Here is a 22500-nt window from a genome sequence, read left to right on the forward strand (position 1 = left end):
CTCGTATGAACGAGTAGGTGGACATTTGGCTTTGGTGTTTTGGTTTTATTCTTGTAGAGGTAACAGCTCGCAGACAGTGTCTATGTTCTACATCCCAACATCCACTAGTTTATTTAACGGTGACCTGCTGTGTCCTGCAACACCTACCTGTCCTGTCCTGTCCTGTCCTGTCCTGTCCTGTCCTGTCCCCTCCTGTCCTGTCCTGTCCTGTCCTGTCCTGTCCTGTCCCCTCCTGTCCTGTCCTGTCCTGTCCTGTCCTGTCCTGTCCTGTCCTGTCTCACCTACCTGTCCTGTCCTGTCCTGTCCTGTCCTGTCCCCTCCTGTCCTGTCCTGTCCTGTCCTGTCCTGTCCCCTCCTGTCCTGTCCTGTCCTGTCCTGTCCTGTCCTGTCCTGTCCTGTCCTGTCTCACCTACCTGTCCTGTCCTGTCCTGTCCTGTCCTGTCCTGTCCTGTCCTGTCCTGTCCTGTCCCACTGTCCTGTCCTGTCCTGTCCCCTCCTGTCCTGTCCTGTCCCACTGTCCTGTCCTGTCCTGTCCTGTCCCCTCCTGTCCTGTCCTGTCCTGTCCTGTCCTGTCCTGTCCTGTCCTGTCTCACCTACCTGTCCTGTCTCACCTACCTGTCCTGTCCCACTGTCCTGTCCTGTCCCACTGTCCTGTCCTCTCCTGTCCTGTCCTGTCCCACTGTCCTGTCCTGTCCTGTCCTGTCCTGTCTCACCTACCTGTCCTGTCCTGTCCTGTCTCACGTCTCACTGTTACAACATCTGCGCTGCTGTTGATCTCGTTGTGTTTGTAAACAAATAGAAAAACAATCAACAATAAAAAGGTACAACATGCCACCAACCTGGTTCATACTTGAGGTAGAGGACGGACACGATGTAATAAGCAACGTCAAAGATTGGAAACATTCCCATTTTTGAAAAATATTGGGCAACCTCGCCCAGATTGAGGACTTCCAAGAATTCCATGTTTTTAAATGTAATAAACCCGTGAGGTGTTCAGGGATGTCTTTGATGATCTCTACGCACTACTACCCCCTTGTCCGGCGACACGCCACGAAAAGACCCCCGTCTCCACCAGCAGAAACTCTTGACACCCAAAGCCAAACTATTAATACCCCTCATCTGCTCTGCACACACGCATCATTTGAGTTTTTTCTTTCTAAGCCAACTGGTCCCGTTAGTCGGGTTAGGGCACAGACAGGACCGTTATGTACGTCCATAGGGTTAGGGCACAGAGAGGACGTCCCCGGGTTGAGACGCGCGTTCCCTCCAGACCCCCCAGAGACACACACATGCAGATCATCTCTCCCATCAGGTCTATTAGACGGATAACTGAATTAATTATTGACGATTCGCCGTTTAGGACTTAGAGATCCAATAACAGAGAGAACAGAGAAGAGGGGAGAGAGAGAGACGCGCTGATGCGCATGACACGGAGAGGATTTCATTTATGTTGTAAAATCAAACTGAGCCTGTGAACGCAGCCTGGTTGATGATGGGTTAAATGTTCATAAATGCACTTGATAGCTAAATAAATCGATCAATTGATTGATCGACAGACAGACAGACAGACAGACTGATAGTTGAGTAACTCGTGTTTTCTTCTAGGGGGAGGGGGGGGGGGGTAACCTAGATTGACAGGTTACAAATACTTTCCTGATATTATCTGAAACGTCTATTAACCCTATAAGCCTACAGCCCGCAGTCACTGTTGAAACATCGTTTTACTAAAGCCCTGTTGTGCTGCTTCACAGCTCGGTGACATTGAAGTGACACAGGAAAGAGATCAGGGGGGTATTCCATCAACGTCGTTTAAGGAAAATCCAGGCTTTTTTTTTTTTTTAAATTATATAAATCTCACGATGTTTATATATAAATCTCGCGAGATTTATCAGAATAAACCTGGATTTTCCTTGAGCGACATTGACGGAATACCCCCCAGGTAGGGTCTAGCGCTGCTTTTGCCTTGTGGGACTGTGACGTCACCTCCCAGGGGTCTGGAGGCACCGAACCACGTGGTGCAACAGAACCTGCACTGTGTCTGACCACCAGTTATAATGATCATCAGTAGTAATGATGTGCTGGCTTTTCTATTCCCTTTGTGACCGCTTGGGGGCGCCATGCCCTCCCAACCAACACCCCTAGTTGTCCCTCATGTTGTCACAAATGCGATGAATGAGGAGAAATAGCAGGTGCCTACGGTGGCCGACAGGTGCCTACTATGGGGCTCCTGATATCACCCTGCTTCATTAGGGGAGCGCAGCGCCCTCTAGTGTGTGTGATTATATGACTGAATGTCCTCGGGGGGTTGAAGGATGTTGTGCACCTTTGTGAGAGAATGGCCCCGACTATCGATCTGATCTGGGATCAATGATAACTATTTATATTATATATATACATTATATATTATAATATTATAACTTCCATTCAGCCGTCAGAGGGCAACCCTGCCCCACTACCCTCAAACAACACCAAACCAAGAGTCTCCTCATATCCCACAATGCACTGCGATATTAGCCCTTAGCAACGTTACATACAACATGCTAAAAACACTAAAAACACCTTAACCTCTTCATTTCATTCTCTTTCATATAGACCAGGGAAAGTGAATGAGAAACGGACAGCGAATGATACTGTTTTATAACTATCGTGACATATATCAAGTTATGAGTGAATTTGGGCGCACATTCCAGTGGAAAGCAGCGAGTACGGAAGGATAACGAGAAGGTTGCTAATAGCAACTTCCGCTAGCGGGTTTGGCGTCACGCGACGCTCGACTTTATGGGTGCGTTCCGTAAAACTCGTTCTGGAATTCTGATCACCACTCGTGGAATGCCTCTGGTCCAATCAAATGACTTTCTCCCTTGATGACGTCGGGCCCAGAGTGCGCCGCGACGCTCTCAGAGCGAATTGACGAACGCAAAGCCTGTGATTGGACAGACGCACTCCAGGACTCGACGCGTCTTTTGATGACGTAGTGCGGATGTGTGGCTGCGTCTCTGCGAGGTGGACAACATGATCGGGGATCTCCTGATATTCGGGTACTGTGACTGTCCTTATCATATCTTTATCTGATCATATTTCTTTATGAACATATCTTTTATCTTTTGTTACAAAACAGCGACGAAATGTCCAGTAGAGTGAATCCGTGTTCAGTGTCTGATTGATGTTTTGCCTGATAACCAGAGACCCTGACAGCCCTGTCTGTCTGCTTCTGCTAGCCTAGTAGCTGCACATTATTATAACACTGGTCTCCCAGACAGTCTGTCAACATACAATGTAAACACACTACTTTTTTCACGTGAGTTAGCTAACTAAGTCTGTCTGGGTCGCTTAAACAAGCCAGGGTTAATCAGCCACGCTGCAGCTTACTGTCATGTAGTTATGAACCCCAAAGAATGTCAGACTGCGCCACTATGTCAACATTTCAAGGCAAATTAAAGAATAGTTAATGATGATAGAGTAACTATCTCTGATCGTCAAGCCACGGTGGACGCGTTATGATGTTCTTCAGTGAATGCAGCGTGTTAGTGGTGTATATGTCATGTCATGTGCTTCAGTAATGTGATTTATATTTTTCTGTTTATTGTTTCAAGGACCTTACTAATGAATGCTGGCGCCGTGCTGAACTTCAAACTGTGAGTTGTCATCTCTGTTCATGTGTTCATATATGATATGTATGATATAGCCTGTAGGTTATGATATGGGCTTGATGAACAGGGGGGGTGTTCCATCAATGTTGCTAAAGGAGAATCCAGGCTTATTCTGATAAGTCTCCCCCACCCCCCCACCCCCCCAAAAAAGCCTAGATTTTCCTTTAGCGGCTTGGATGGAACACCCCCCAGATTCAATATAAATACAGATAAACCAACATGTCTGTTGCAGGAAGAGGAAGGAGTCACAAGGGTTTGGGGATGAGCCTCGAGGACCAACGACAGGTCTGATAATGAGACATCAGACTGTGTGTGTGTGTGTGTGTGTGTGTGTGTGTATCTGTGTGTGTCTGTGTCCGTGTCCGTGTCCGTGTGTGTGTGTGTGTGTGTGTGTCCGTGTCTGTGTCCGTGTCCGTGTCCGTGTGTGTGTGTGTGTGTGTGTGTGTGTGTGTATCTGTGTGTGTCTGTGTCTGTGTGTGTCTGTGTCCGTGTGTGTGTGTGTGTGTGTGTGTGTGTGTGTGTGTGTGAGAGAGAGTATATTCTACATATTATATGTTTCATATGTGGTATATAACCAAGGTTGTTGTTCCAGGTGACAACATCAGGGAGTTCCTCCTCAGTCTGCGGTACTTCCGGATCTTCATTGCCCTGTGGAACATCTTCATGATGTTCTGCATGATCCTGTAAGTTACCTGGATACTTATTAGTTATTAGTTATGCTACATCTTCATATCATCTTTATAGTAGGGTCTTCTCTGATACTGTTTTCTGTATAAACCTCAGTGTGTGTATCCAAGAGACTAGTGTGTATTATTTGTGTATGAACTGACCATTTCTAAAATGTTGACAGATTATTTGGATCGTGATCAATTTCTTCGATGGATGGATGGATGGAGGTTCGCCGAGGGGAGGGAAACTTGCACACAAAGATATAACTTACTGGTTAATATAACTGGCTGGTTAATATAACTTACTGGTTAATATAACTGGCTGGTTAATATAACTTACTGGTTAATATAACATACTGGTTAATATAACTGGCTGGTTAATATAACTTACTGGTTAATATAACTTACTGGTTAATATAACTGGCTGGTTAATATAACATACTGGTTAATATAACTGGCTGGTTAATATAACTTACTGGTTAATATAACTGTCTGGTTAATATAACTTACTGGTTAATATAACTTACTGGTTAATATAACTTACTGGTTTCCTGGTTCTCTGAGCGACTCGTGTGTTGGATCCCTTTCACAATCATTCTGTGTTTTACACATTTAGAAACCTTGCCTCTTCTCCTCCTCAACAAGGTTAGACACTCAGACCAGCACAGGATGACTGAACGTGTATGTGTCCATAGTCTGGTGATGGTTAAGACGAATTTGTACATTTTGTTATATTCAGATGTCATTTATTTAGGTTACTAAGCTGTGCATATCATCCACGGAAAGAATGCATTTTGGGCTCTTCCTCTTACTGTACTTGTCATTTCCTTTTCAACTTTTAGCTGAAGAACTTCCCTGTCTTAACTGCTGTTACTGACAGTCTTCTCTTCTAAATTTACCGATTGCTTAATTAACGACAACTTTAAATCTATCATAGAAGTGTTTGATATAATGTGTTGTGCATATGCCTTTATGTTATAAGTATGAGACTCCATTTTATCAGTGCTTTGTTACATATTTCTGTCTAGTTTTGTATAATAAACTTTTGCCCTGAAATGGTATTGGACATCATGTGACCTAGTAGCGTTGCTTCTACATGTGTTTACCATGATGTTCTATTTCTCACACTCTGAAACGAGCAGACAACAACAGTCTTCAAACGTGCTGCCTTAGAAAATCAATATCAACTTCCAATACTGAAAACATATATTCGGCGGCCATGTTTCTATGGTCTTAATGAAGGTGATTATGTAGTAGAGTCGACTGATAGCAGGGCTGTCCCCCCCTCCCTCTCGGCAGCGTGTCCACCGTGCTACGAGCTGCGTGGTGACGTCACCTGCTGTCACACTACGAGCTGCGTGATGACGTCACCTTCTGTCACTCTACGAGCTGCGTTCATAAACTCGCTCTGAGAGCGCCGGAGCGCACACTGGGTTCAACGTCCACAAAGGCACCAGCTTCATCTGATTGGACCAAAGAACGCATCCCATTGAGTGCCGATCAGATTTCCGGAGCGACCTTAACGAACGCGACCATTTCCCACCATGCTCCGGGAGCGGTGGTGTGTTTCTCAGATGCAGCTGAAGGACCAGAGATGATTGAATAGAGAATAAAGAGAGAGATGATGAAGGGAGATCAGAAGCCTCTTCAAAAGGCTTTGAAAGCCTGTACTCTCCTCCCCTAACCTCGTCAACAGCAGGTTTGAAAGCCCGTCTCTTCACACCTGCAGTAGCCCAGGGGGCCGCCGGGGGACACATGACTCGGTGTGTCTGTCTGAAGCTGCTCTGCTGAGGGGACATACCTGGTAATACCTCCAGTCCTACAGCACATGTCCTCATCACTGGGCCCAGTCTCAGTGCCTCTCACACCACCCCTCTACCCCGGCGATGATGACCCAGGCCCCGGCACAGATGAGAGACCGGCTGCTGCAGGCCCTGGACGGACACACACACAACGATGATGTGAGTAACTGAGTAATGATGTCCTGACCCTGGGTCTGTTAACACTGAGCTGGTTAAACGTCCCGTAACGTGTCTTATGTTAGCAGCAAACCTGTGTCTCCCTCTCCCTCTCCCCCCATGGTTACAGTCACCTAGGCTACAGTCACCCATAGTTACAGTTACCATACGTCTCATAGGTAACTAGGTCACCCATAGTTACCGTAGTTACCGTGGTTACCGTGGTTACCGTTGCCACTAACCCTGGTGTGGCATCATAACATGTTAACTAGCCTGGCTGAGTGAACCATCGGCACTACGGTGCGTTCGTACATTCGCTCTGGGAAATCTGATCAGCACTCATGGAATGCCTCTCGTCCAATGGAATGACTCGGTCCGCTCTATGACGTTGAACCCAGTGTGCGCCCCGGCGCTCTCAGAGCGGATTTACGAACGCACCCTAAAAGCTAGACACATTCCTGAGGAGAGAGAGAGCTGGTCCAGCTAGTCTGCTAGCATGCTGCTTTAGCAGGCTATATTAGTGCTGGTTCACATTATATATCGTTTTTTCTTTTTGTTAACACTGGAGCTGGTTCTGGCCTGGATGAGCTGAGGTCAACTCTCTGAAGATAAACATGGTCTAGATGTTCTGGTAAACATGGTCTAGTGGTTCTGGTAAACATGGTCTAGTGGTTCTGGTAAACATGGTCCCAGAGTTGATGAAAGGGTGGGCAGGGGGGAGCAGAGACACGCTCTAAATATAGGCCCTACCACACAGCATCGGATCTTCAAAACTGTGTGTGTGTGTGTGTGTGCGTCTGTGTGTGTGTGTGTGTGTGTGTGTGTGTCTGTGTGTCTGTGTCTGTGTGTGTGTGTGTGTGTGTGTGTGTGTCTGTGTGTGCGTGTGTGTGTGTGTGTGTGTGTGTGTGTCTGTGTGTCTGTGTCTGTGTCTGTGTGTGTGTGTGTGTGTGTGTCTGTGTGTGCGTCTGTGTGTGTGTGCGCTTCTTCTAGCATTGTAACTGCCAACCTGGTTTTGTCATAATGACTTTTTCTCATGATGACGGATGGAGAGATGATTCACTTACTTAGACAAATTAATCTCTTGTGTGTCGCTTTGGCTAAAGGCGTCTTCTCTTCTCGATGCCAAAAGTATAAATGTAAAGTAAGTTCCTGACAAGTCCCCCTAATTGAGTTACAGTGACTACAAACTAGACTTGAATCTGGACCATTCTAGCATTGCCTGATTAAACTTATAATTATACCAAAAAAGTCGTAGTTTTACGTTTGGCAACGTTCACCCTCGTATGGAAGCCAGATCAACACAACATGCTCTGCAGTCAGACACCACTGACCCAGTAGAACCAAGACGTTGTTGGGTCTGTTGCAGTCCTAGGAAGGCTAGGACGGCTACACCATCACATGACACATACATGGTCATCTGCTTCATCTACGCAATCCCTCCTGAGACATCTACTACCCCCCTGTACTGTCCCTCCTGAGACATCTACTACCCCCTGTACTGTCCCTCCTGAGACATCTACTACCCCCCTGTACTGTCCCTCCTGAGACATCTACTACCCCCTGTACTGTCCCTCCTGAGACATCTACTACCCCTCTGTACTGTCCCTCCTGAGACATCTACTACCCCCCTGTACTGTCCCTCCTGAGACATCTACTACCCCCCTGTACTGTCCCTCCTGAGACATCTACTACCCCCCTGTACTGTCCCTCCTGAGACATCTACTACCCCCCTGTACTGTCCCTCCTGAGACATCTACTACCCCCTGTACTGTCCCTCCTGAGACATCTACTACCCCCCTGTACTGTCCCTCCTGAGACATCTACTACCCCCTGTACTGTCCCTCCTGAGACATCTACTACCCCCCTGTACTGTCCCTCCTGAGACATCTACTACCCCCTGTACTGTCCCTCCTGAGACATCTACTACCCCCCTGTACTGTCCCTCCTGAGACATCGACTACCCCCTGTACTGTCCCTCCTGAGACATCTACTACCCCCCTGTACTGTCCCTCCTGAGACATCTACTACCCCCTGTACTGTCCCTCCTGAGACATCTACTACCCCCCTGTACTGTCCCTCCTGAGACATCTACTACCCCCTGTACTGTCCCTCCTGAGACATCTACTACCTCCTGTACTGTCCCTCCTGAGACATCTACTACCCCCCCCTGTACTGTCCCTCCTGAGACATCTACTACCCCCCCCTCCCTGTACTGTCCCTCCTGAGACATCTACTACCCCCTGTACTGTCCCTCCTGAGACATCTACTACCCCCCTGTACTGTCCCTCCTGAGACATCTACTACCCCCCTGTACTGTCCCTCCTGATACATCTACTACCCCCCTGTACTGTCCCTCCTGAGACATCTACTACCCCCTGTACTGTCCCTTCTGAGACATCTACTACCCCCCTGTACTGTCCCTCCTGAGACATCTACTACCCCCCTGTACTGTCCCTCCTGAGACATCTACTACCCCCTGTACTGTCCCTCCTGAGACATCTACTACCCCCCTGTACTGTCCCTCCTGAGACATCTACTACCCCCCTGTACTGTCCCTCCTGAGACATCTACTACCCCCTGTACTGTCCCTCCTGAGACATCTACTACCCCCCTGTACTGTCCCTCCTGAGACATCTACTACCCCCTGTACTGTCCCTCCTGAGACATCTACTACCCCCTGTACTGTCCCTCCTGAGACATCTACTACCCCCCTGTACTGTCCCTCCTGAGACATCTACTACCCCCCTGTACTGTCCCTCCTGAGACATCTACTACCCCCTGTACTGTCCCTCCTGAGACATCTACTACCCCCCTGTACTGTCCCTCCTGAGACATCTACTACCCCCTGTACTGTCCCTCCTGAGACATCTACTACCCCCTGTACTGTCCCTCCTGAGACATCTACTACCCCCCTGTACTGTCCCTCCTGAGACATCTACTACCCCCCTGTACTGTCCCTCCTGAGACATCTACTACCCCCTGTACTGTCCCTCCTGAGACATCTACTACCCCCCTGTACTGTCCCTCCTGAGACATCTACTACCCCCTGTACTGTTTCTCCTGAGACAACTACTACCCCCTGTACTGTCCCTCCTGAGACATCTACTACCCCCCTGTACTGTCCCTCCTGAGACATCTACTACCCCCCTGTACTGTCCCTCCTGAGACATCTACTACCCCCTGTACTGTCCCTCTTGAGACATCTACTACCCCCCTGTACTGTCCCTCTTGAGACATCTACTACCCCCCTGTACTGTCCCTCCTGAGACATCTACTACCCCCCTGTACTGTCCCTCCTGAGACATCTACTACCCTCTGTACTGTCCCTCCTGAGACATCTACTACCCCCCTGTACTGTCCCTCCTGAGACATCTACTACCCCCCTGTACTGTCCCTCATGAGACATCTACTACCCCCCTGTACTGTCCCTCCTGAGACATCTACTACCCCCCCCCCTCTGTACTGTCCCTCCTGAGACATCTACTACCCTCTGTACTGTCCCTCCTGAGACAACTACTACCCCCTGTACTGTCCCTCCTGAGACATCTACTACCCTGTACTGTCCCTCCTGAGACATCTACTACCCTGTACTGTCCCTCCTGAGACATCTACTACCCCCCTGTACTGTCCCTCCTGAGACATCTACTACCCCCCTGTACTGTCCCTCCTGAGACATCTACTACCCCCTGTACTGTCCCTCCTGAGACATCTACTACCCCCCTGTACTGTCCCTCCTGAGACATCTACTACCCCCTGTACTGTCCCTCCTGAGACATCTACTACCCCCTGTACTGTCCCTCCTGAGACATCTACTACCCTCTGTACTGTCCCTCCTGAGACATCTACTACCCCCCTGTACTGTCCCTCCTGAGACATCTACTACCCCCTGTACTGTCCCTCCTGAGACATCTACTACCCTCTGTACTGTCCCTCCTGAGACATCTACCCCCCCCGTACTGTTTCTCATGTGTCATAATAAACAATTAAATAAATAAATACAAATTCCTTCTTCTAGCACGACGACTGCCAATGGCCGCTGGCGGCTTGAGCATAGATGACTTCTTCCTGCTGGGACTGGTGGACAGATGATTCACTCACTTAGTCAAATGTGTTTGTTGTAAGTCGCTTTGGAATAAGGCGTAAAACTTTAGCCACAAGCCATTGTGACGTGTGAGTAATGCAAGTGTCTTGAAGTGGCAACGTCCTAATAAGGGCAAGGGCAGTTGTCCATGGCAGATCAGTTACATTTGACATTACGTTTGTGGCATTTAGTGTCCACAGAGACTTACTTGACAACAAATACATTTGTCTAAGTAAGTGAATCATCGTAAGAGAACAAATCTAGGCTCGGGCCTGGGGGGGGGGCAGGGTTAGGCCCGGGGGGGTTAGGGCCAGGGGGCGGGGGGGTGGCAGGGTTAGGGCCAGGGGGCGGGGGGGGGGCAGGCAGGGTTAGGGCCAGGGGGCGGGTGGGGTGGGGGGGGCAGGGTTAGGGCCAGGGGGCGGGGGGGTGGGGGGGGCAGGGTTAGGGCCAGGGGGCGGGGGGGGGCAGGCAGGGTTAGGGCCAGGGGGCGGGCGGGGTGGGGGGGGCAGGGTTAGGGCCAGGGGGCCAGCGGCCTCTTCCTTGTTGACTCTTTCACAATTAGTATATATAATGGTTCATTTGCATGTAGGCTATATTCTCAGTTCTGTCATATCAAACCTGAAACCAGCTCAGTGTGTGAATACAGGTGCACATCTGAAAGCACATTCAAATCTAGCCTTGTTCTATTCGCTAGACCGTAACCGAAGCTGCTGATCTGTCTTTTAATCCTAGGATGTTCCATTTCTTGAACATGTTTTCCTGGTTTGGTTAAATGACACATCTCTGTACTAACTCTGAGCTCTTTAATGCTGAAACATGGTTTTAACATGATTTGTTCTCCACTCTTCAGCAGATCTGCAACATCGTGGCAGTAATGGAAGTCATTTCCTATTTGGAGAAATATCCCATCACCAAAGAAGCACTTGAGGTAGGTAATGCCAAGGACCAACAGCCTTCAAGTATTCCCCCTCCTGCACTGTTTTCTAAATGTTTATACTTTCAAAGTGAGAAATATTCTACACATTTTCTGAAATTGAAATTAAATTAAAACCGATGATTGTACCGAGAAAAAGAAACCAACATTATAGCACAGTCGGACCAAATAATGTTTAACTGTAACTGTTTAACTGTAACTAATGAATATTATAGGAAGGCTTTCCCCTGTTTGATATGATTGTTATATCTGCCCACTTGCACATTTTGCAAGTGCAAAACTGCATAAGGCAAAACTGCATAAGGAATCTCCAAGAATCTGGTTTCATATGGCGAGCGAGACAGTTACAGGTCTGAATGAATGAATGAATGAATAATTATGGGGAGGAACCCAATGGGAATGAACCAGTTGTCATCCAGTTCCTGTCGCACTAAAAAGCCTTAACTTCCTCCTCCTCCAGGAGACCCGCCTCGGCAAGCTGATCAACGACGTGAGGAAGAAGACCAAGGACGAGGACCTCGCCAAGCGTGCCAAGAAGCTCCTGCGTACCTGGCAGAAGCTGATCGAGCCGGGGGGAAACGAGGCGGCGCTGTCCAAGGGCCACGCCCCCCCCCCGGGCTCCGCTAACGGCGGCACGGACCTTCCCCCCCCGGCCGCCACCCCCCCCCCGCCCTCCGGTAAAAAGGTTCCAGAGTTAAAGAGCAGAAATGACTTCAACAACTGTTACTCCCCCAAGACAGAAAAGGCAACTGGCAACAACCGAAAACGCAAAGGCGAGAAGAGGGACGGACAGCACTTACCGGCCAAGATCTCGAAAACAACAACAACCACAACAACAACTGCCGCCTACGAAAAAACACAGAACTCTTCCTCACGGCCTCCGACCAACGGAATCGGAGGCAGCAGCCCCGGCAGCAACGCCGCCGCCGCCATCACAGAAACGTTCGACACCACTCAGACTCAGACTCCTCATCATCTGCCGTCGTCAGAAAAGGAATGCGTCGCCGTCGCCGAGCACCACGACACCAACGACCGGCTCAACAAGATCCCGGTCAACACCGTCAGACCTCACCCCAGCAGCTCGCCCGGGTCGTTCGGCAGCAAACCTCCCAGCACCTCCTCCCTGCTGAAGACGGCCGTGCTGCAGCAGCAGGCCAAGCTGGAGCACCAGGGGGGGGGTGCGCACCAGCCCAGGAGCCCCCGCTGCTCCTCGCACAGCCCCCGCAGCGCCAAGCAGGACGCGGTCGCCAAGCAACCCCCCGCGCTGCCCGCCCCCCCCAAGGCGGCGGCGTCGACTCTCTGGAGCCCCCCCCCCGCCCAGAGCCCCAGGCCCCAGTCTCTCTCTCTGCCTTCGCCGCAGCCTTTAACCCCGTGCGTCCAGGGGTCGCACACCGACGCGCCGCCGCCGCGGACCCCCGCGGAGTCGTCTTCCCTCTGCCGGGACGGAGGACCGGTGACGACGGCGACGGACTTGGACCACCCGCACCTCCTCCAGCACAACAACCGGCTAGCCGGGCCTCCGCCGTCTCCGCGCTCCAACTCCAACGCTCAGCAGAACTCCAGAGCCCCCCCGTCGTCGTCCTCCTCCTCCCCCCGGGTCAGAGGTCAGGAGGCGGCGGCGGGGGCGGCCAACAACGCCACCATCGTCATCGTCGGCGGCACGGAGACGAGGAAGAAGAGGAAGTACCGGCCCAGAGACTACACGGTCAACCTGGGCGGCCGGCCCACGACGGACGAGACCGGTGGCGCCAAGCCGGTCCGGTTAAAAGACCGCCGGCTCACCTTCGACCCCGTCACGGGGCAGATCAAACCCCTGACCCACAAGGACCCGTCGTCTTCTTACCAGGAGACGCCGAACCCGGAGTTCGCTGCGCCAGGGGGGCCGGGGGTCCTGCCGGAACCGACAGACCGCCGACGGACAGAACCGTCTAAGCAGAACCCCTGCGCGGCGGCACAGAACCCCCCGTTCCCCGTCGTTCCCCCTCCCCCTCCTAGCCCCTTCCTGCAGACCAACTGGAAGGAGTTGTCGAGGAACGAAATAATCCAGTCTTACCTGAGCCGGCAGAGCAACGTGCTCACTTCGTCGGGAGCCCAAACCTCCGGGGTGCATTTCTTCATGAACGAGTACCTGAGACACGAGGAGCGTCACATCAAAGAGGCCCGACAGAAACACGTACTGCTGGTCACACCAAATAACCCCGACGACGCGGACCTGCCGGGGGTCAGCCGCGACATCACGGACCAGGACATCAACAGAACACACAAAGAGCACTGGCCCGGGGTCAACGGCTGCTCCGACAACAAGGACAACTGGTTCGACTGGACAGAGTGCATATCCTTAGACCCGCACGGCGACGAGAGCAAGCTGAACATCCTGCCGTACGTCTGCATCGACTGAGGGGCTGAGGGGCTGAGGGCAGGAGTTGTGGTTGTTGTTGTTGCTGTTTCTGTTTCTGAATGAGTAGGATACGTAGCCTCCCTCCGCGAGGGACTGAGGTAGGGACTGAGGTAGGGCTGGAGGGCAGAGGCAGGTCAGTGGCGAGGCTAACCCCGGCGCCGTACGGCACAGGGCTGGGGAGAGGCTAACCCCGGCGCCGTACGGCACAGGGCTGGGGAGAGGCTAACCCCGGCGCCGTACGGCACAGGGCTGGGGAGAGGCTAACCCCGGCGCCGTACGGCACAGGGCTGGGGAGAGGCTAGGGAGGGGCCTCGCTGCCCCTCAGAAGCAGTCATTGGGCAGTCATTGGTCAGTGTTTGGTCAGTCATTGGTCAGTGTTTGGTCAGTCATTGGTCAGTCATTGGTCAGTGTTTGGTCAGTCATTGGGCAGTGTTTGGTCAGTCATTGGGCAGTCATTGGTCAGTCATTGGGCAGTGTTTGGTCGGTCATTGGGCAGTGTTTGGTCAGTCATTGGGCAGTCATTGGGCAGTCATTGGTCAGTCATTGGGCAGTGTTTGGTCGGTCATTGGTCAGTCATTGGGCAGTGTTTGGTCAGTCATTGGGCAGTGTTTGGTCAGTCATTGGTCAGTGTTTGGTCAGTCATTGGGCAGTGTTTGGTCAGTCATTGGGCAGTCATTGGGCAGTCATTGGTCAGTCATTGGGCAGTGTTTGGTCGGTCATTGGTCAGTCATTGGGCAGTGTTTGGTCAGTCATTGGGCAGTGTTTGATGGGAGGTAGCTCACGTGTGGCAACACTCACGTTCCACCACGTTCTTTGAGTGAAGAGGGTTACGCGTAATCTGCCAAATGTTAGTTTTACGCCCCCCCGTAACGGTTAGGCAGGTATGAGCTGGCAGAGGTAATGAGGAGACAGGTAAGTGGTTATCATCTATGACTTTATTTATCTTCACCTATTCTCTTTATTTTGTTAGTTAGGCCTACATACTGTGCAAAAAAACCCACACATGGAAACCTGGATTTTGTATTTTCTCCCAGATATGAGGTTACATTTTCAACATTCCATATAGGGCTGCCACGATTAGTCGACTAGTCGCGACGACGTCGATTACCAAAATCGTCGCCGACAAATTTGGTAATGACGTCGTCGCATGTTTTTTTGGAGCTGAAATAAGCGTTTTTTTTTTCTTTATTTTTATTTTTTCCTAGCACCAGGGGAGCCCCCCCTCCCAAATTTCGTTGTTTGGTACCTGTACTATATCAATGACAATAAAGACCATTCATTTCATTCGATAAGCATTCGTTTTTCTTCCCTGAAGCTGCCACTGGCTAGCGTCTCCCAGTGTCTTTGATGTACATGCGCAGTGTCGGTCATCCGGGGCACACGTGACTTCCCCGGAAAAACAAACAGAGAAATGTCTTCCTGTCCTCGTACCTCTAAAGTGTGGGGGCATTTCAACCACAACGTTGAAAAAAAGAATGTAAAATGTAAAATTTGCAAAGCTGAACTCGCTTATCATGGCAGCAAGTCTATGATGCGCGAGCATCTAAAAAGGAAGCACGTTGTGGCAGATGACGAGGAAGACGATGGCTCGTCTCGGTAAGCTAGTTAGCTTGTTATTGGCTAACGATATCGTTACGTTAAAAGCCTTCTTACATTATTTTACGTTATGTGCTGTAACGTTGTCAAAGCGATACTTATCAAATAGCTAAAAATGTTGTCTTAACGTTACAGTGCTAAGAAGGCGCGTTCTACTATGAGATGAGTGAAGCAAAGCAAAACTTTTGTACTCTGTACAAGTATTTATTTTTGTTTTTGTATTCTTTTGGTTGCCTAGTGCCTAGCCTACCTCATTTTACTCAGCAGTTTGCACTCTCTACTACTCTTTACATTACATTACATGCATGTGATGCCAGAAATAAATCTGCAAAGTTCATTAAAATATCTATTTTTGAGTGAACAATCATTTTAATTGTCTTTATTTTTAGTTAGCACATGCCTACAACAACAACTAACAACTTCAAGCTAAATTTAGAAGCTGATTTAGAAGATGATAGCTAAATAAGAGCGATTGAGTAATTGTGCGATAAGCTGTAATTTATGATCCGATTAGTCGACTAATCGTTAAAATAATCGGTGACTAGTCGACTATGAAAATAATCGTTTGTGGCAGCCTTAATTCCATACTGTCGTCTTGCCTGACAATCTGAACATACAGGGAAACAGTCATACAGGGAAACAGTCATACAGGGAAACAGTCATACAGGGAAACAGTCATACAGGGAAACAGTCATACAGGGAAACAGTCATACAGGGAAACAGTCATACAGGGAAACAGTCATACAGGGAAACAGTCATACAGGGAAACAGTCATACAGGGAAACAGTCATACAGGGAAACAGTCTGCAAATGCAAAATGACATTTTGAAATGAGTCAACAGCATTTTCTTTTTTTTCTTTGCCCCTTTTCTTCTCGTCTCTCGGTTGTACAATATAAATTATGGCCAAGCAAATAATGCTGCAACTTTGTACTGTGAGGGAAAAAAAATCTATGCTGGAGATGTACTTGTTACCATTCCTTTAGATATTGTTTTGCCTTATGGAAATCGATGTTTTCCCTGAACAGAGCCTTAGGGTTAGGGTTAGGTTAGTGAATGTACAGAGATGAACAGAGCCTTAGGGTTAGGGTTAGGTTAGTGAATGTACAGAGATGAACAGAGCCTTAGGGTTAGGGTTAGGTTAGTGAATGTACAGAGATGAACAGAGCCTTAGGGTTAGCCTTAGGGTTAGGTTAGTGAATGTACAGAGATGAACAGAGCCTTAGGGTTAGGGTTAGGTTAGTGAATGTACAGAGATGAACAGAGCCTTAGGGTTAGGTTAGTGAATGTACAGAGATGAACAGAGCCTTAGGGTTAGGGTTAGGTTAGTGAATGTACAGAGATTAGCCTTTTGTGTTACGTTGAATGCAGAAGAGAACATATTTGCTACTTTAGTCCTTTTAAATGGACACATTGATATGTGTTAATAAAAAAATGCATAAATGACGAGTGTCTTATCCCTTCCAGGGGCCACGTGCCTCTTCACACACACACACACACACACACACACACACACACACACACACACACACACACACACACGTGCCTCTTCACACACACACACACACACACACACACGCCTCTTCACACACACACACACACACACACACACACACACACACACACGCCTCTTCACACACACACACACACACACACACGCCTCTTCACACACACACACACACACACACACGCCTCTTCACACACACACACACACACACACACACACACACGCCTCTTCACACACACACACACACACACGCCTCTTCACACACACACACACACACACACACGCCTCTTCACACACACACAGACACACACACGCCTCTTCACACACACACACACACACACACACACACACGTGCCTCTTCACACACACACACACACACACGTGCCTCTTCACACACACACACACACACACACACACACACACGTGCCTCTTCACACACACACACATGCCTCTTCACACACACACACACACACACATGCCTCTTCACACACGCTGATCATCTTGTTGCTCTTTGAACCTCTGCTGAACTTTTACCAAAAAAAAGTGTTTTGTGCCTTCCTTGATTACAAGAAAGGAATGCAGACAGACACACTGCAGACAGACAGACACACTGCAGACAGACACACTGCAGACAGACAGACACACTGCAGACAGACAGACACACTGCAGACAGACAGACACACTGCAGACAGACAGACAGACACACTGCAGACAGACAGACAGACACACTGCAGACAGACAGACAGACACACTGCAGACAGACAGACACACTGCAGACAGACAGACAGACACACTGCAGACAGACAGACAGACAGACACACTGCAGACAGACAGACAGACACACTGCAGACAGACACACTACAGACAGACAGACAGACACACTGCAGACAGACAGACAGACACACTGCAGACAGACAGACAGACACACTGCAGACAGACAGACACACTGTAGACAGACTGACTGACAGACAGACACACTGTAGACAGACACTGCAGACAGACAGACAGACTGACAGACAGACAGACACACTGTAGACAGACAGACACACTGCAGACAGACAGGCAGACACACTGTAGAGAGACAGACATACAGACACACTGCAGACAGACACACTGCAGACAGACAGACAGACACACTGCAGACAGACACACTGCAGACAGATAGACAGACAGACACACTGCAGACAGACTGCAGACAGACAGACAGACACACTGTAGACAGACACACTGCAGACAGACAGATAGACAGACAGACACACTGCAGACAGACAGACACACTGTAGACAGACAGACAGACAGACACACTGCAGACAGACTGCAGACAGACAGACACACAGACAGACAGACACACTGCAGACAGACAGACACACTGTAGACAGACAGACACAGTGCAGACAGACAGACACACTGCAGACAGACTGCAGACAGACAGACACACACACAGACAGACATACTGTAGACAGACAGACAGACAGACAGACTGTAGACAGACAGACAGAGAGACAGACACACTGCAGACAGACAGACTGTAGACAGACAGACAGACACTGCAGACAGACAGACACACTGTAGACAGACAGACACACTGTAGACAGACACACTGTAGACAGACAGACACACTGTAGACAGACAGACACACTGCAGACAGACAGACACACTGCAGACAGACAGACACACTGCAGACAGACAGACACACTGTAGACAGACAGACACACTGCAGACAGACAGACACACTGCAGACAGACAGACACACTGCATACAGACAGACACACAGACAGACACACTGCAGACAGACAGACAGACACACTGCAGACAGACACACTATGTGAGATTATACACACTAATGTGTGTATTATGTTTCTAAGGGTATTTAAGCAATATCACACTGGAGGTCGTGCTGTTATACTGAATATCAGCACGGCTGTGATTCGGTCGTAGGTACGAGGCCGCAGGCCGACCTCCAGTGTGATATTGCTTTTATACAACAGTTCTACAGCGCAATGTATTAGTTAACAGTAATAAGTGACAACAGATTATGATTTGTTTGTTTATTTAATCATTTATTTTGGCTCCGTCAACAAAAAATAGTTCCTCAACTGGACTGTTGCCTAGTAACCTGAACACAAACATCTGCAGGCTAGCTACTTTGTATTAACGGTCATTAACGGAGTGATACATATAGTTAAAAGTCCCAGTGCTGTTATACTGTATATCAGCACTCATGGAATGCCTCTTGTCCAATCAAATTACTTGGTCGGAACTAACTGTTGTATAAACTTCATTATACTTTATTATCTGTGTCAGACCTTGATCAACAGCCTCCTCCTGCTCTGACATCACCACAGAATGGTTTGTTCCTGCAATGACTTTAAAAGCAATACAGACTCGTTATCTTGAGAAAACAACCTTTCGTTTTCTTGACATCTCAAGTTATTTCTGTCATAACGAAACTTAAACTATCCAGTTAAAAAAACATTTGTTATCTTGAGATAATGACTTAAATGACTTGAGGTCAAAAGAAAACAAAGAAACCTAACTTGTTATCACAGGAAAACAGTAGAAAATGTTTATGAATACAGATACAGGGCCTTTTAGGGCAGGGAGAGAGGCTCTGGTTTAGTTTCAGGGTAAGAGGAGGGTATGGGGAGGGGACTGGGGCAGTTTGGTGCAATCCTGCCTACTGCCACTTTTAACGTTCTCGTTCACTAGCCGACATCTTGGGAGTGTTCTCCGCTGTACACAAACACCAACAGGCAGGATGACTGTTTCCAAGTCAGGGGGCTAATTTAACCCACATAGTTGATCATAAATTGTATCCATGTTGAACTCCTGGCAATAGGTAGGCATAGGCCCTATAGACAGAAATCACAATAAACAAAAGAGCAGATGTTTTATTAAAAGGAAGCCAGAGAGGTATTCCATCAACGTTGCTAAAGGAAAATCCAGGTTTATTTTGATAAATCTCACGAGTTGTCAAAATATCTCACGAGTTGTAAATCTCGCGAGATTTACCGAAATACGTTTGGATTGTTTTTTTTTTGCTCCATTGATGGAATACCCCCCAGGTTTATAGGTGAGGCCCAAGATGTTGGGTTGGGTCGTATCTCTGGTCTGAAGCCCGACACGTCCTAAACCGCAGAATGTAAACTAATACAAGACAAATACAGGTCGGACGGGTGGTTAATTAAGGCTAAATATGTGCACTGTTTTGCCCAAAGGTTAAAGTTGTCACTTGAACTGTTTTGCCCCAAGGTTACAGCCTTACTAAGTTAGTTTGCCGTATATATATTTATAGTAATTTACTTTACCATAAAAGGGGCAATCTGGGATTTGTACATCCATTTTCTTAATCTTAAATGTTTTATATACTGTACATACAGTATATTGTTTCTTGAAGAATACATTATAAACCTCACGACCTTAGTTCAACTGCCTTGCCCCTCAGAACCCAAAGATACTTTACTTTACTTCGCTCCACTATTAGTTAACAATGATGATTGTAGCTTCAAACACGATGAAACTATAATGTTGATCTCAGGACAGTGTGAGAGAAAATTATGATATGCAATAAGACATTTTTCTACATTTAAGGTTCAAACTTCACAACAGTAAATTTAATATCTCGAGAAAGCTATAGAAACTGATTTCCTGTTGTAAGCACACAATGACACCTGTTTTCTCTGCCTCCTGTGCCAGACGTTTGAATATGCAATTACCCTTTTGTCTGTCTTTGACCCTAGGAACTCAGAACAATGCTGAGTCACACCAGAGTGATTGCCGCCCGGCGTTGTTCACCCTATGGTCACCACCACTCCTCACTTGTGTTATACTGTCAGATTCCCCCCTAACCTTCATCCCCATCATCTTCCTCAATGTACAGATCCACACCCCTTGTAGATGATTGGTCTAGACCTCGAGGGCGGACTTGTTACCTGAGGGCACCTGAGGGCATAAATACTGAGATGTAATGAATGATCTGGACTTTGAGAGGAACTTTGATTCTTCAGATGCGTCTGACGAACCTGTAAACTTCCTCTAGAGGAAAACATTAAATATATTTTTCTTATACATCTTGAAAGGAAACAGGCTGCCTTTATTGAGTTTGCTGTAACACCAGTCAGTCATCCACAGCTCGTCTATGCAGACGGGTTCATTCCTCCATCAGGGGTTAGCCCTAACCCTAATCCCTCAGGTCACGAGAGAACAACGTGCAGCGGGGAGGTTTGTTGTTGTTCAGTTCAGATTTCCGCTTTAATGAGCAAAACTGTTCATCTGACTGGACTCATAAACTGTTCATCTGACTGGACCAGGGTTCGAGTTATAAGCTGATCTCTGTGGGGGTCTCCAAAATAACAGTGCGAAATGTTCTCATGCACGCGCGAATCATGCCCACACAGCGATGGGACTTACAAGTTTTAATTAGCTATAGGCAGTAGCGGATTAAGGTGGTCAGTGGCCCTAGGCTACTCCTTTGTGTGAGGACCCCCCGCCCCCATACACAAGCCTCCCCCCTCCCCAAAATATACAACTCACGAGCACCCTGCACACACACCACTCATAATGCTTTACCATAAAACACTTAAACACTTTAATAACACAATAACACAACAGTGTTAATAATGCAAAGAATTTAAAAAAAAAGGTTCAGTGCATTCAGTTCTGTCTCTATTGCTCTCCTCTCCCGTTGTCTCTCTGTTACTGTCCTGTTGTCCGTCTCTCTGTTGCTCCCCTCAGCTCTAAATGACAGAAATGAATTAGCTAATTAGTTGGCATGTAAACATATAGTTAGGTTTGGGTACAGTTTGGGTTTTATTCGATACCGGTGACAAGTCGATACTTTAAAAACGGTACCGGTACCGAAACATCATCCTCATCCTCCTCCTCAAATACCAACATATCCTGACGCTACAGCTGCAGGCTACTCATTTCACCACATCAACAGCCCCACATGAAACAACAGCTATAAAAGCGATAGTCACACATGTATCTCGGCCAATAATTGTGTTATTTTTGCTATACAGAAGGAGCGAAAAATACATGTACACTAGGTTAGTAAAAAGTAAAAGCCACCTTACCTTTACGGAGACAAGATAGACCTGTTTGGTCTGTTTTCAGTAGGCTGCGGTCGCGGTCCTGGAACCCATGATGCTGACGTCCGATTTTCTTTCTTTATCCAAGATTGGATGAACGGGAGAGGGTCAAAAAATGGCTACTGTATGTATATACTCCTGTATAGCTAATGAATGAATGTTTGCTTCTCAATAATAGGCTAGGTGCACGATCTCACTACTTCCTGAAAGGCAACTGGTATATGAACATATCCTGTCTCACTCTATTGGTTTAATTGATTAATCAGCTGTGCACTGTGTGTTCCAACGGTTTACCGCACAGCTGATTAATCAACCTTTTGCTGTTGCACAATATTCTACTGCGCCCCATGGTGTCTTGGTGGTGAAGTGCAGGCAGTCAAAAGCCTACTGTCATTCACAGGAGATTAATGGTGCGCGTAGCTCTTTTGGAAAACGTGTTTATTTTACAATATTTATAATATAAATTAAATAATATTCATTACATTGACATTTTGATCAAATAATAGTTGTGGTAATGTATTATTAGCGACCCCCACAGATTTTTGATTTTACTGCCTTCATGGGAGCTCAGAGAGTCTCAGACCATCTCTATGGGAGCTCAGCTCCCATTGGCTCCCAC

General features: G+C 48.1%; 3 protein-coding genes across 3 annotated transcripts in view; 2 read left to right on the plus strand and 1 right to left on the minus strand.

Annotated features, from left to right (window-relative positions):
* Positions 1-963, minus strand: part of tmem38a (transmembrane protein 38A) — a gene marked incomplete at both ends in the record, with an annotated part of 7867 nt that extends 6904 nt beyond the window's left edge. The window contains one exon of the mRNA XM_080535478.1: positions 840-963. Coding sequence (XP_080391604.1) covers positions 840-963 — 124 coding nt within the window. The remainder of the gene's footprint in view (positions 1-839) is intronic.
* Positions 964-2977: 2014 nt separating this feature from the next.
* smim7 (small integral membrane protein 7) lies at positions 2978-5368 on the plus strand. Its single transcript, XM_080538558.1, has 5 exons — positions 2978-3038; positions 3594-3635; positions 3883-3935; positions 4243-4333; positions 4501-5368. Exons 1-5 carry the CDS (start codon positions 3013-3015, stop codon positions 4514-4516), a joined length of 228 nt encoding a protein of 75 aa, XP_080394684.1. The 5' UTR covers positions 2978-3012; the 3' UTR covers positions 4517-5368.
* An 839-nt stretch (positions 5369-6207) lies between these two features.
* Positions 6208-13689, plus strand: LOC308156966 (mediator of RNA polymerase II transcription subunit 26; the record flags this gene model as incomplete). The annotated part of the gene is made up of 3 exons (XM_080530430.1): positions 6208-6279; positions 11211-11285; positions 11752-13689. 3 exons carry the CDS (start codon positions 6208-6210, stop codon positions 13687-13689), a joined length of 2085 nt encoding a protein of 694 aa, XP_080386556.1.
* Between the last annotated feature and the right edge of the window lie 8811 nt (positions 13690-22500).

This window comes from Nansenia antarctica (assembly GCF_963989245.1).
Source record: "Nansenia antarctica genome assembly, chromosome: 1".
Taxonomy (NCBI): Eukaryota; Metazoa; Chordata; class Actinopteri; order Argentiniformes; family Microstomatidae; genus Nansenia; species Nansenia antarctica.

Bases quoted from the DNA above. Each gene is read 5' to 3' on its own strand.
- smim7 (XM_080538558.1), top strand. From the start codon at position 3,013: ATGATCGGGGATCTCCTGATATTCGG. The intron at 3,636-3,882 runs GTGAGTTGTCAT...TGTCTGTTGCAG, and splicing joins GCCGTGCTGAACTTCAAACT to GAAGAGGAAGGAGTCACAAG. The intron at 3,936-4,242 runs GTCTGATAATGA...TTGTTGTTCCAG, and splicing joins GCCTCGAGGACCAACGACAG to GTGACAACATCAGGGAGTTC.